Source organism: Pundamilia nyererei, unplaced genomic scaffold (assembly GCF_000239375.1).
Source record: "Pundamilia nyererei isolate P.nyererei 1_Seehausen unplaced genomic scaffold, PunNye1.0 scaffold00241, whole genome shotgun sequence".
Lineage (NCBI taxonomy): Eukaryota > Metazoa > Chordata > Actinopteri > Cichliformes > Cichlidae > Pundamilia > Pundamilia nyererei.
The window spans coordinates 611,111-625,146 of NW_005187642.1; the positions used below are offsets into that span (position 1 = coordinate 611,111).

At 45.0% G+C, this 14,036-nt stretch overlaps 1 protein-coding gene across 1 annotated transcript; it reads right to left on the minus strand.

The window, feature by feature from the left end:
* Positions 1–433: 433 nt before the first annotated feature.
* On the minus strand, positions 434–11,168 carry ism1 (isthmin 1). The gene is made up of 6 exons (XM_005749340.2): positions 10,227–11,168; positions 4,991–5,206; positions 3,900–4,164; positions 2,352–2,495; positions 2,117–2,206; positions 434–1,811 (listed from the first exon to the last, which is right to left on the minus strand). Exons 1-6 carry the CDS (start codon positions 10,362–10,364, stop codon positions 1,294–1,296), a joined length of 1,371 nt encoding a protein of 456 aa, XP_005749397.1. The 5' UTR covers positions 10,365–11,168; the 3' UTR covers positions 434–1,293.
* Between the last annotated feature and the right edge of the window lie 2,868 nt (positions 11,169–14,036).

Here is a 14,036-nt window from a genome sequence, read left to right on the forward strand (position 1 = left end):
TAAAGACAAGCCCTACACCCAGCCAGCTGTGCTGCACACAAAACTGCAGGAATGAGGGCACCATGAATGGCTTTCACTGTGTGACAATGACTGCAGCATTCAGTGGAAAGGCAACGGTCAGGGGTCTCAGCTGCAGAGATGCAGCACCGAGTGTGTGTGTCTGTGTGCGTGTGTACACTGAGAAATTACCCAGGAATGTGAGGATACATGCCAAAGACAAAGAATTTGCATTCTCCTCGCCCTCTGAAGAAATATCACAATCCCATCAAAAAGCCTGTCCCGACAGCCACACTGGATAGAACTAATTAAAGTCTTGTGATCGGCTAAAGATGCTTTTTCTTTTCCCGCTGATGCCAAGGGAGAACTGTTAGGACTGTGTGATATGGCTTGAAATTTCAATTTTCTATCATCTTACACATTCACTGGCTTTAAAAAAATTTATTTATAGATTTATATCTCAAAATAACAAAAAAAAAGAAACATTGTCGCGTACAGTTCACACATTCTTTCTGCTCTATTTAACCCTAACTTGAGACATGGATACGCACCCTGATGGCGAAGCATGAGCCAGAGAGGAATCTCAACTTTGGCCACAGACGCTCGACTTAAACTCAGCTACGACTTAATAAATACTTTACAAAAATAATGCAGGCTTTTTTTTTTTTTTACAATGAAGATCTGCCTCAGAGACACACAGTTAAATTACGGGGGGGTAAATGAATGAAAATGAAAACGTGTGCATGCTAAATAAACAATCAAGCGTACAAAAAAACCTGGATAACTGTGAATGACAAAGTTAAGGGAAACTGGGTAACACATTCCTGAGGGAGGTGTCATTATTCTATTACCACAGGTCTCTCCGATCCGAACGAGCCACACACGCACACAATCGACACGGGCACGATAACAATAACAGTTCTACAATGACAGTTTTCCCTTTTAAGAATATGAAGTCAGTCCTCCCTTTAGTAACCAAATCTCGAGTTACAATTGGCAACATAATTACTGACAAAATTTCATTTTCATTTATTAAAAGTGTAAAAACCAAATAAAAAAATAATCAGATAAAAAAGACGTGATATTTCACGCCTGGTTGTGATGATGTCGAGAGAAGTTCCTTGTGAGAAAAAAACAGGTTCTGACTCTGTTAGAATTCTTTGTGGTTCAATAAGAGCAGTATGTCTGTCCTCAGAGCATAAAAGTTCATGTGTTAATTGACCTAAAACAGAATTAAAAAGGGTTTCAGCGCCATTTCTGAGGTTTAGCTGGATATATGGGCAGTGTTTTTGCAGGCTAGAATTCCCTTGCCTCTTCAAACTGTTTGTAATAGTCCTCATCCTGAGGGTTTTCTGGACACGTCTGCCCATTGTTTGGTGGCCTTGCCTGGTTGTAGCGGCTCCAGTCACCTTTGCAGATGATCCAAGGCAGGATGTCCACCTTGTAGTGAAGGTCGGCAGAGAACTCGGTGCTGATTAGATTGGGTGCGCCGGCTCCTTTGCCGCGGGTGATGAGCTTCATGTTGTCGTCGTAGCAGCAGTGCTGCGCAGCCAGCGTGGTGGATTCAAGGGTCAGCATGGAGCGGATGCAGTAACGAGCCGTGGGCTTGTAGATCTCCAGCTTCTCTTTGGGACCGCTGGCGTCTTTCCAGCGGAAATTTCTGCGCGTGGGGGCGTCGTATACGTCCGCCGTGCTGTAAGCCACCTCGGTCGGGTAAGAGCAAGGGCAGCTGGGAAGGTCGTTCGCCACCTTGGTCATGTATTTCTTCAAGAAATCACTCTTGCAGTTCATCCAGCGCTCACAACTGTCTGTGTCTGGAAGAAATCAGGACACAATTTCTAACACTTTCCAACTGCAGAGGAGGAAACCAGAAGTGAGATGTTTAAAATCAAGGTGTGCTCGCTGAGTTTAGTAAGAACAGAAAGTAAAGAGGGAGTGGGCAGCTGCATGCTGTGCTCTTCCTGTCCTGTTGCACAGTAATGGAGCACAGCACGAGCATGAGGAATGCTGAGAGTGTGCAGGAGCACTGCTGCCAGATGGAAGAAAATGCCTTTGATAGAGTAAGAACATCTGAATGAAGGATAGTGTGGAGTAACACATGAGGAGGCAAAAATCTTACCAACTCCAAAGAGCTCTGTGGCATTGAACTCATCTGTTCCAGCTAACAGGCTCACTTCAGTAGCTGCCGTCCTGAAGGCATCTTCAATACCTTCAGAGAGATGAAAGTACAATGAAAGCTGGATCAAAAGATGAAAGACCACTAAATCAACACATGGACATACATACCATGTGTCCTTACTATGAATAATGTCTTTAGTGATGTGGGTTTTTGTCTGCTATTGATAAGATTTTACCTGGGCAGTTAGGCATGTCGCAAGTTCTGGACTCGGTGGCTGTGCAGGCATAACCGCATGACCTCGTTCTCTTCTGGTTTCCGTTTCCACAAGTGACACTGCACGCTGACCAGCTACTCCAGTCCCCCTCTCCATCCATGTAGTCTTGGATCAGAGAGAAAGAAAGAAACATCCTCAGCCCTGTTGCAGGCCATATGCTGAACTTACATCAGTCTAGCCTGGACAGTTTTGGATACGGGCAAGTGAGGGGGTTCGCTCTATAGTGTGCTCCTCAAAGCACATACAACATACGCTCATCTGTCCACATGCACGTGCTCTCTGTGCTGATGCAAAATTATTGTGTCAATGTGCAATTTCAGTGAGCCAGTTAAAGCATTTTGGAAATTCCATAAAAAGCTTCTGTGCATCCAGGAGACAATTTAAAAATCAACGTTTTCTTTGCTACCTGAGCATCCCAGGCACAAAAGCACCGGATGCCACTGAGCTGCTCTGTCTGTGATATATTAGTTTGAAAATGGGAAGTGAAATGGGAAGAAATTATTGTTTAAGTTCAATTATCATTGAGCCCATCACCGTTATGCACATAATGTGGGCATTTTGAGGTGGAAGTATTTCTGGCTTGGTTCCAACCTTCCTATAGGCCCCCCGCTGCCATCTGCCCCTCATTATGAGCTTTTTTTGTATGAATACAGGCCAGATAGGCTTCTTCTACTGCTGCCCTTTCTCCCCTTTTAAAGCATATTACAGAGCTGGGTGCCAACACTAACCAGAAATCAAGGAAAAAAATAGATAATAACCTGTGCTGAGACCACAGATGAGACGATTGAGTGGATGATCCTCACTGCCTGTCCACAATTATGCTTATAAAGTTTAAAGCCGAGACAGTAATGATGATAAAATATTCCCTCGTCAATTTGTGTGGTATGAAATGACCGACGAATGAGATCTGACCACAGCGATAAGCCAGAAACATTAATCGCGGGCTTTGGTTTTACAAAAAAAACAAAAAACATTATATCTCTGGCAGCCAAATCACTGTAGTGCAAGTGAATAAAATGAGATTTTCCACAGCACACGCATTCCTGTTCAACCACGTTGGTTTGGGCATGCTACAACACGGGCCGGACGCATACTGCCTGACAGCGAGCGTAAATCCTTCACCGGCAGATTTATCTGTGGGGTTACTTTGGGAGAGTCTTGCGAGGACGGTGTGGCGACTTTAACGGCGCCTCTGGCCCGGCTCCTGCTCCCGAACTTTGATGTAGCGAGGCGTTCAAACCGTGTCACATAGCGAGCTCCACAACACAGAGGAATCCATCTCATAAAAGAGTGTTAAAGGCTTCAATCAAGGGCTCCCAAAGGCTCGCCTGGGATGACTGCACTTATTATGGTGACAGCTTAAATCAGCAAATCTGCAAATTACAGATTCCACGTCAGACGACAGCCATGTGTTGAAACGCCGAGGACTGGTGCTCGAATAAGACGCGGCCAAATATTGTGCAGCGTGCGTAAATTTCCCTGTAAACACACACACACTGTAATCCTCACCATATTCCGTTTGAGCTTTGCTTCCCCTCCTGTCCCAATCTGCCGGTGGCCTGAGGAAGTTGCTGTCCTCTGTGTTGCTCCCATAAGAGCGCTCATTCTCCTCTGTTTGATGAGTGGAGGAAGACGAGGAGGAGGAAGAGGACGACGACGAAGTGTGAGGCCACCAGTTCCTCCAGTTTGGCGAAGCCCAGTTGGGCTTGGTTTCCTTTCGGAGGCCTTTCTCTGGTTCATGGCCCTCTAGTCCATCCACCACTTCAATGGTCACCTGCATTAAGAGAAGTCGACTCAAAGTCAGTAAGAATTGAAGAATTTAACTATCGATGGTGGCACTTCCTGGTACCCCGACACACAGAGTTACCCACTCCCTGTTTTCTGTCCTCACACATGTGCCTCCCAGATGAGGGGGGAACTCTACCCCTGCCCCGCAGTCACCCTCCCACCTCTCGGGCTCTCTCCACCTAAACACAAAGTTCAAAGGGCGATTCAGCCTCCTCCAGACCATGAAAGCCAGATGAATCTCAGGATCAAAGACACCCCCCCACCCGACCCCCACTTCTCCCATAGCTCACGCCCTTGCTCAATTGGTTGCTCTGCTCTCTTCCCACATCTTGAGATGTTAATACACTTTGTTCGTGCTCAGATCTGGCAGCGATGCCCTCAGAAATGGAAAGACCCCCTTGCTAGATTAGACAGGAGAATGATTTAAACATGGCAGCGGTTACTCGACCATCTGCATCACTGAGGGACTTATGGGCAAGGGTCTGCCGCACATTTACATAAGCTGCTGTCTGTCTCCCATCACACGGGTTAGCAGTGAAGCATTGCCGGTTAGCATCTGCTTTTCAGCTGTCATTATGATCGACGTGAGACTTCACCGTGTCTCTTCAGCTTTGCTGCGAGCCAGGAAGTGTGAAAAGCGACATGGGGGGCAAAAGGAAGGAGGAAAGGCGACAGAAGGGGGTTAACGACGTGCGCCAAACTATCCTCCTTCTTCCTGTTTGATCTTCCTGTCCTGTGTGCTTGAGTAGTCTTGTCTTAAGCGGCAAAAAGCGGCAAAGCATGCTGGCAGATGGGGAAACACGTGCGTTTACCTGAATGTTGGGATTCTGTCCATTGATGTCAGCTTTGGAGAGGTCGGGGAAGTTGTGCAGATCTAGGAGGAAAGCGCCGGGGCCGTCCTTGTGTACGCTGCCGCCCTGTGCCCAGGGGAGGGTTGCAGGCCGATGGGCCAGTCGGTGTTCTGGACCAGACCGTCGGTCTTGAGGGGCCAGCTGGGCTGAGGAGCTGCTTTTTGCATTTATGTTGTTCTGTTGAAGACAGAAAGGAGGGCAATGTTAATTTGTCATCACTTTTTAAAAAAATCGAATTGGTTTGGTTTGGCTGTAAAAACTAAGTAGCCCTATATGTAAGAAATCCAGGGTTCGCACACTCAGCAACATTAAGATTGATCTCTCGTGTTGACAGAGGTTCACTCAACCATGACCTCTGTCATAAATCCTGCAGACAGTGGACTACTGGGAGCCCAGAAAGAAGGAGCCACTGGGATAAACATTCTGTGTGTCTGCCTGCTTAAACCAAAATATAATCTGTCAAGAACTTGCATTCAGAGCCAATGTCACAGCTAGACTGTATATTTTTCCATTTTTAACTGACAGAGTATACTTCTGCTTTACCATAGAAATATAACGTAGACATATATAGCATGTGCTGATGGTGGCTGGGAGAAAAGAGCCATGTAGGACCTATGGTTTTCCTGCTTTGGGGCTACACAGAGAAACCTAAGCAAACATTGCAAAAATAATTACATCTGCCATCTTGTAGGCAGAAAAACATTTGGTGCACTGACAGGAGTGTTGTAAATTCATCCCAGAAGGACACTTGAGGCGTTTGTCCCCTATCAGGTATGCACAGAAGGAGCAATTGGACAGCCGTAAGCAGTCGGCAATCATCCCCGTTGTGGGGTGGCAGAAAATAAGATCAAAAAAAGCCATCAATCACACTCCTTGTTTTCTTTTTTCACGTCTCGTTTCTTCATGCCTAGTGTTTTTGTGGCCAGACTGAAGCCTGAGAATATGGCAGCGGCGCTGTACGGTTGCGGTGGCCAGTCACAGACAAAGTGTCAGTTCAGCCACATTGTGGTGGGTATAAAAGCCCCCAGTGGAGCTGTTTGTGTCCAGCCAAGGTGCACTCCGGGGCAATATAGGCGCTGTAAATGGAACGGCACAGCAAGGGAGGAAGGATTATAAATGTAACTTGTATTCAAGCGAGGCGGCTGCACAGAAAGACTTCCACATCCACTGAGCACTGCGTTCCTTAGTTCAAAACCAGATGGAGATAATGTGATAATGGATTTCAAAGAATTTTAAAACGTTCAAATCCCATCTCTTAATTTGAGCGATTGCTTTAATTACAACGATTATACCGCTGGCCATAACTTTGAGAAAGAAGAGCAGATGCATCTAAATTGTTGCTTTGAACCACACACACACAAAAAAGGTTATAACTTACATATGACGACAAGGTTTTAATGACAATTTATGTCCATAATTGTAAAATTTGACATTCTGAAAAAGCAGATTCCAGCTAAAAACCACAAACGTCTTCACAACCAGCCAATTACGGCAGAGAGCTCAGTACTGGAAAACATCATTCCAGCAGCGTCGGCTATCGACCCTTTATGCGAACATCACAGGGCTCTCTTTGGATGTATCACAAGTACTTGGACTTTGAGATGCCCATGTGATAACCCTGCCTTTCAAGTTCCCAGTCTTCAGATTTCAGTGGCTGTAATTGAGCCCCGCTGAGGGAGGAGGAGGAGGAGGGAACGAGGGGGGGCAGCCCTGAATGCAACACTCACAGCTTCAGTCCACTGTGTAAATGCAAGCACACATCTGTAAACAAATTAAACAGGTGTGGTTGATCTTATCTGGGAGGCCACCTCTTTTTTTATATACAAATGCTACGAAAAGTTACTTTTTTGCCGTTTCCCTACAACTCATCGTTTATGGAAACTTATCCAAAGACTCTAAGACGATTAATCAAAGCACAAAAATGACTTTTCCCCACGTGTTTGTCTTGCAAAAGAAAGCATGGAGGTAGAAATCTTTTTTTTTTAACCATGAAAACCCAGTCGCAGTGTTTACAAAGAGATTATTCCTCAATTATGGCATCTAGTCATATCAGAATCTTCTGTTGTTTCATATTATGGGTATTTACAGACTTATTATTTAGTCTTGACACAAATATGAATACTTTACAGTCAATCTTTAACATGTTCTCCATTATGCTGGAGTCACTGCTGCTCAGTGTTGAAGCTTGCTGAGCTGCAACTCGATTGTAAACACAGAGTTTGGCAGCTAATAGGCAAATATTGGTAGTTTATCAGCACTAATTCCACCTAATCTATGGCTTAAACATTAATTATATTGCAAACAAGGGGGGGGGGGAAGCACTATATTACAGAACTTTTTTCCATTTTTTTCCATTTCAAACTGAAATAAATGTGAACTATTGTGCTGCACTAAAAATAAAAGCAGTCATTTACTATAAAATTGTATTCAGTAAATTTTCCACTGTATCCATTTGCAGTAAGAGCCATCTTAAAGATAATTTCCAGACTAGATCATTTAAAGATTGTTGCTCAAATGTCACAGAAAATGGAAGGAGAGCTTTTGCTTTGCTGTGATGGCAAATTGTGTCTCTGTACATGTGGTAGACCTGCAGTAGATTAAAAACTGAGCTAGGATCACATACAGAAGTTAAAAACGTGGAATTCCCAGCCTGTAGATACTTCACTTCAACATCTCTGTTATTTACAAATCACTTGGTCTTATCGTTTCTCTCTCTGCCACCAAAGACCAAAGAAACATTTACTTTTTCTGGCCGTCCTCACAAAGTTGCAGCCGTCAGCTTGACTTAAGAATTCATGTTATTTCATGCTTTCCTTTTGCCTTTGAACAGCCGGCTTCTCGCTTTCCTTGGTGCCACGAGCAGAGATGATGGTTTTCTGACTGCCATTGAGCATTGAACAGCATTCTGACATCATCGGTCACCAATATAAGCTGCTTTTTGTCGCTCTAGATTTCCGTGTTATGAGCTCGGCAGTGTTGAAGGACAAGTCATGAAATGTTACACCCCCAAATTATTGATTTTATGTTTTTTTCCCTACTTGCCACTCCAAGAATGTGCTTTTTTTCTACCTCTAACTTTGCTCTCATACAGTAACAGTACACAGAAAAAACTCATTTGAATGTTAAAAAAATCAGCAGTGTTCCCGATCACTCATATGAGATCCGCCTCGACAAAGTAAAATGCTTTAATTTGAAGATCAAAAGTGACACACAAGTCTTTGGTTCGTCTGGGGGGCCTCCCAGGATGCCCCCACCACCACCCCACCCCAAAAAAAGCCATTAATGAACACTTGCACACACAAGCCACCCCCTTTACATCCTCACAGTATCTCTTCTTCTTGTCCCGCTTCCCCCTTTTTCACTTTGTGAGGGCTGCTTAAAGGGGCATGACTCTATTTTCAATTGGGAGCAACTCAGGGGTCCTTCCCCCTGGGAAGCTGGCAGGAAATGAAGGCCGTCCACATTGTGCCAGATGCTTTTCAACACTACGCTTCTGTAGGTGGAAGAGAAAATCATCCTTTCCCTAGTCACATGGCGTACCCAAATGTTTGCTTACATGAAGAAACGGTGAAGATACAAGCCATGGAGGACCTCTTGAAAAGAAAAGCACAATTTCATAAAATCTGACTGCATGCATTTTCATTTTTAAATTTAACTGATTTCCCGCAGCCACAGAGGCCTTCCTGCTCCAGCGATGATAATAAGCCTCAGACAAAAGAGTTTTCTCTTTCCACTTCAGGTGCATGGAGCTGCATCCTGACAATTGTTCTTCTGTGAATGGCACTCTAAATATGACACCTCGGGATGACAATACACCCCTTGGGCTGTGACAAGCACGGCTGAAAGATGACATCACGGTCTTCAGTGGAGGGTCAGTGAAGCGTATCTGCAGTTAGTCGCAGCGTTCGTGAGCAAAGAAAATTTACAAAAAAGAAACCTCAAGGCTCGTCTGGCTTCTTCTCCCTTGTAAATCTGGACAAATGTCAAACGGGATCCTGAAGCTGGGATATAAGTTGGCATGAATGAAGTTTATTTATTTATTTTTACTGCGATTCAGCTGGAGAAACTCCCTGCTACCCCTCATCCGATCCAGCATTTGGCCATGTGACAAATATTCAATAAATTCCTGGAATATTTCCTCAGCTTTGCATGGCCTTATATCCCACACAACACGGGCTTGTTTGGCATATACGCGGGTGTCACAACGATGGCAGTGATCTGGTGAAGTAAAAATTCTTTCCATTCATTTCCCCTAAGCCCCATTAAAGCATTTACACAGGGATACCATTCCAGTAGGCACAAATACCCATTTATCACCAGGAGAAGAACAAAGTATTTCAGTAGCATGCTAAATATACATCAAAAAGCAGCTGAAGGATGCTTAACACTCTCTAAAAAAGCCTGTTGATCCCAGACCCGTCTTAACCCGCAGGTCAGGATTTGGGGCTCTGCTGGAGACTGTGCGCTTTATGCTTTATGTTAAAATGGGCAGTTAAAACCATTAAACCTGCCTTAAGTGCTGTCGTGTTGACAAATGTCTCCTCCAATGAACTTTTGTTGGGACGCCTTCTAAAGTGGACAACAAGCTTTTAGCAAAACTGTCTTTTGACCATAGTGTCTTGAGATTTCCAAACTTTACAGTCTTGCTTACACTAGATTACACCAGATTTAAAAAGTGAAGTTTAAGGTTTGACCTGAAGCGGGTAAATGTCATGACTTGTCCTGCAAACACACCCTGGGCAGGAAGTGGGCACCTTTAGGGCTTCAGCTCTGACCCCTCTGCCTTATCAAGTGTTGGCCTGGATGACAGTGATGAGCCTGTGATGACAGAGGAGTGCCTGCAGCTAGCATTTAAATCCCCGACAACAGGGAGGTGTGTCTGGTGTGGGGCACTGATCTCTGACCCTGCCTCATCTTCTACCCCTCGGCTGGCTCACCACAGATCCCCGGGGGACATCCTGTGCGTATGTCAATCTCCATTCACTCACAGGACAACCCCCCCCCAGGTAATGAAGGTTTGTTTTACCTGGGCTGCATAATCATATGAACATTTGATCAGAACCATCTGCGAGTGGACACCCCTCAGATTTCCCAAATTTAGTGTCAAATTTCCCTGAAGATGTCTCCTTATGGAAAAACTAAACTAAACTAAACAAAAAAACAGCAACGAGGCTACTCACAGATTTCCCCCACTCACCTCTGTAAGCGCTGTGCTCTGATCCAGGCTCACAGTTACATTCCCTTGGGGAAGCGGATTGCTCCGCAGCACCGTGATGTGCAAGGTAAGGAGAAGAAGTCCCAGGAGCAAGAGCAGTTCCGCCGCCAGTCGCACCATCCTCTTGACGCGACCGCTCTTTGGAGCCCGCGGTGTGGTCGGAGCTCCGACTCCGCCTCCTCCCGGTGCAGAGACTCCAATCTCCGGATCCGCCGGGGACGAGGAGCCGCAACACCACTTCGAAGCCACTTCGGGAATCACAATTGCAAAAAAATAAAAATAAAAAAATAACAAAGAATGAAGGGAAACGGAGCGGAGGTGGGGCAGCAAAAATAGTTGAGAGAGAGAGAGAAAGAGTTTTTAGTTTGGATCCAGTGTTTTTTCTCTGCAGATGTTTGTATTGTCCTGCGTGAAGGTTGTCCCTCTCACTGAAGGTTCACAAAGTTTGATCTGAAGACAAACGCGGTGAGCCAACGCTGATGTGCCAATCAGTGCGGTGCAGCGAATCCTGCAGGGCCGATCCAGCGTGCAGCATTAACGCTTTCCTTTCTCCGAGCTCGGGAAACTTGCAGCCCCGTGTCTCCCCCACACGCTGAGCCTCATGCTTCAGTTTCCCCAACTTCCACCTTAGCCGCTTTACGCATTTCTCGTCATGTGCGCGCTCCGCGTTAACCGGCGCATTCTCCGGTGAGCCCTAACTTTGGAGGGAATAAAGCAAAGTGCAGGTAGTTTAAAAAGTAGCTCTTCACTGTTCAAACTTCTCGACGGAGTTGTGTCTGCTTCATAAACAGCGCGCATCCATCCTGCGGGCCCCGCAGAAACGGAAGACTCAGGCTCGCGTGCGTCTTAACGAGTCGTAGGCCGCTGGTGGAGAGAAACCGAATCACACTACCGACACACGCTGTACTTGTTGTGCGCTCTTGAGGTGGTTTTATACCAAACGCCCCCGTGCAGGCGCCCTCCCCCCGGTTAACTCTTTCGTCCCTCTGAACCAGTCCTCGCAAAACTGAAATCCGGTGGAGCTTTTCACGTCCACAGCATTCCTGAGAAAGGTGAAAACTGAAACACCCAGAAAGTATATTGGTACCCTCTGCTTTCCGCTGCAGGCGATTTCCAAAAGTGCGCTCTGGTCACCTGATCAAAATATTTAAAACAGAAGTAAATTTTATAAGTTACATTTTCTTAAAGGAGCATGTTTGATATGTGAGATTAATTAATATGACATCATTTCTTATCAAATCAGACAAGCAGGAAACCCCCCACTATGTTTGGACAATGGAGACTTTAAGTATCCACGGTGGTCCTGGGAGGCTCTGTGGTATACGCAAGCGCCTCGCAGCGCAGAGGTAGACACCCAAAGCGGCTCTGCAGGAGGTCTGCACATGTTGGCGTGTGTGCAGCAACAGCAGCAGCAGCAGCCACGTCTCAGATTGTGGAGAAGGTGTTGTAACATCTCACTTAAGCAGGACAAATGGTACATAATGTGATTAGCTGTTGTGAGACTATTTATTGTCCGCTTCAAAGGACAGGCCGCTGTGTCAAATTATGCACCAAGCAGGGCCGCTCGCTGCTTTAACGTGGGTGACAGCTCTGCTTGATCCACTTGGCCCGGAAAAGACCACGCTTTCCGTGTCATCTATCACCTGACGACGACTAACAAGATCCTATTACCTAGCGGTCATAGATGATTTGTAAGCGCCGTAACAGCTAAAATAAGAATCATCCTGACATTGCTTTTAGTGGCACAATTCAACACGCAGGAGAAACACGCTTTATTTCTGTGCATGCGTAATCTGGGATCTTGGTGTAGGATAGCGATGAGTTAGAAAAATCCACAGGTCTGGTGAACTGAAGCCCTGAGTTTACCTCTACTGGTGTAGCTGCAGAGTCTCCTGATGCCCGTTTGCACCAGAACGCATCGTGGTCATTCCAAAGAAATCTAATGACCAACGTTAGGAAATAAAGAGCAGGTGCTTGAAGAGTTCAACAACTTAAATATTTAATAGAGTACCCCTGACATCATGTATAGAACCCCATGAATATCTGATGAGGCTGAGTTGGGTTTAAAACACACAATAAATGCTTTCAGCTGTCTTCTGCATTATTGTCCCAACCTTGACCTTTTTCATTATTTTCCCTTATATCAGTAGTTCCCAGCCCAGCTCTACTCCAGGCTTCAGTCTTTCTTAGCCCAGGAGAAGCATAGCTGTCCAAAGCGTGCAAGTTCTGTCCTGTTTCACTTCAGATCTCTCGCTCTCTTTTTTAGACTAGAAAAATCTCTGTCTAAATGGAAAACAGAGAGCGGTAAGAATGGCTTGCCTGCTTTGGACACAGTGGTGGACATCAAAGGCGTAGCAGAGGATCCCTCTTCAGAATAGCAGCTACATGCCATTCCAATAAGTGCAGTGTATTTGGATCTGCAGTTCAAAAGAGGCTGGTGCAGGCAGGCAGGCAGGTCTCTGGGGCCTTGCCACCAGTAGTCTGGCTGCACAGATGTTTTGAATGCCAGCGCAGACCATTTGCCACTTTTGCTGAAGCTGAAGGCAGTTACAAGTGACTGGAAAGAAGCTCGGAAAGACTCGCGCTCCCCACCTTGCCTGGCAGTCAGTGTGTATTACTGAACTCTTGTCAGTTTGCCTCAGGAGCCTGTTTGAACTTGACATTTTTTGGAGTAGTTTTTTTTTTTAAAGTCCATATGTCAGTGACAGCTGTAGCTTTAAAAGTAGGTCGATTGCCAGCATGATTGCTTTTTTATCTAAACAGTCTTTTAAAGATTAGGACACATTTAACTAAAAATGACAGTTTTGTTGCTCATAGCTGTAGGATTTTACAAAAATAAATAAATAAATAAAATAAATTATGCAATCTGCTTCAAGTAAAGTAGAACTTTTCTTTTTTCATGTTTTAGGGCCATGAGTCCGTTGAAATGTATCCTGCAGCAGTCACTGTCATTCAGTTTCTTAACATGTTAGTGTTGCATAATGAATAATGCAACAAAAAGATGGAAAAAAAAAGCCACAGATAGGCTGTCCTCTCCCAGCTTAATTTTAAGCTCAAAAGTCATCGTCAAATATCAGATTTTTGGAGCAAACCTTTCTCCAGCTGTGCAGCTATGCAAAAATATTGCCGGTAAGTCTCGGCACGTTAGAGTTTGCCTTTCTGCATAATAACACTGGAGCTTAGTATTTGAAGACTCCATGTCTGTGACGCACCGCGTTAGGGCAGAGGATGAATTCAAGCTTTTCAGCTTCTATCTCCACACGTCTCCCTCCTGCTGCAAACCCACGCTGAATTTTTAACACTGCTCACGTTTAGAGTTAAGGTGAATGCAAACAAAAATGAATAACAGGCATCCGTTAGACGTTAGAGCACCCCGCTGGGGTGAGGCCACCTTTCCCCATCTCCTCCAGATCTTTATGAAACAGCACATTGGTATGACATCACAGATTTGCGGATTAAAGAAACTGTTTTCCATTGTTGCTGGCTATAGGAGCCAGATGTGAGATATTCACTTACAGCACAAAGCGATCAAGTACAGAGAACAGATTTCAAGAGTTAGCTGTTTTTTTTTTGGAAACTTTTATCGATGTTTGTACTTCATTGTGTTTCCCAAGAACTGCATATTGCTTTTTTTTAATCTTCTCTTGTAAAATGTTATCACTATGCTGTTTATGGCGAGGCAAACACAAACATAGAAACATCCCGAGGAAAAACAAGTGCAGACAAGACCAAATCCGACACACTGTGAACACACATTCATCATCTATCTATAATCCTTCCTGTGTTAATCAA

Excerpts from the sequence above, each read along its gene's own strand:
- ism1 (XM_005749340.2), bottom strand. The coding sequence starts at position 10,364 with ATGGTGCGACTGGCGGCGGAACTGCTCTTGCTCCTGGGACTTCTTCTC. Across the intron at positions 4,165-4,990 it reads GACAGAATCCCAACATTCAG|GTGACCATTGAAGTGGTGGA; the intron begins GTAAACGCACGT and ends CTCTTAATGCAG. Across the intron at positions 2,496-3,899 it reads CAAAGCTCAAACGGAATATG|ACTACATGGATGGAGAGGGG; the intron begins GTGAGGATTACA and ends CTCTGATCCAAG.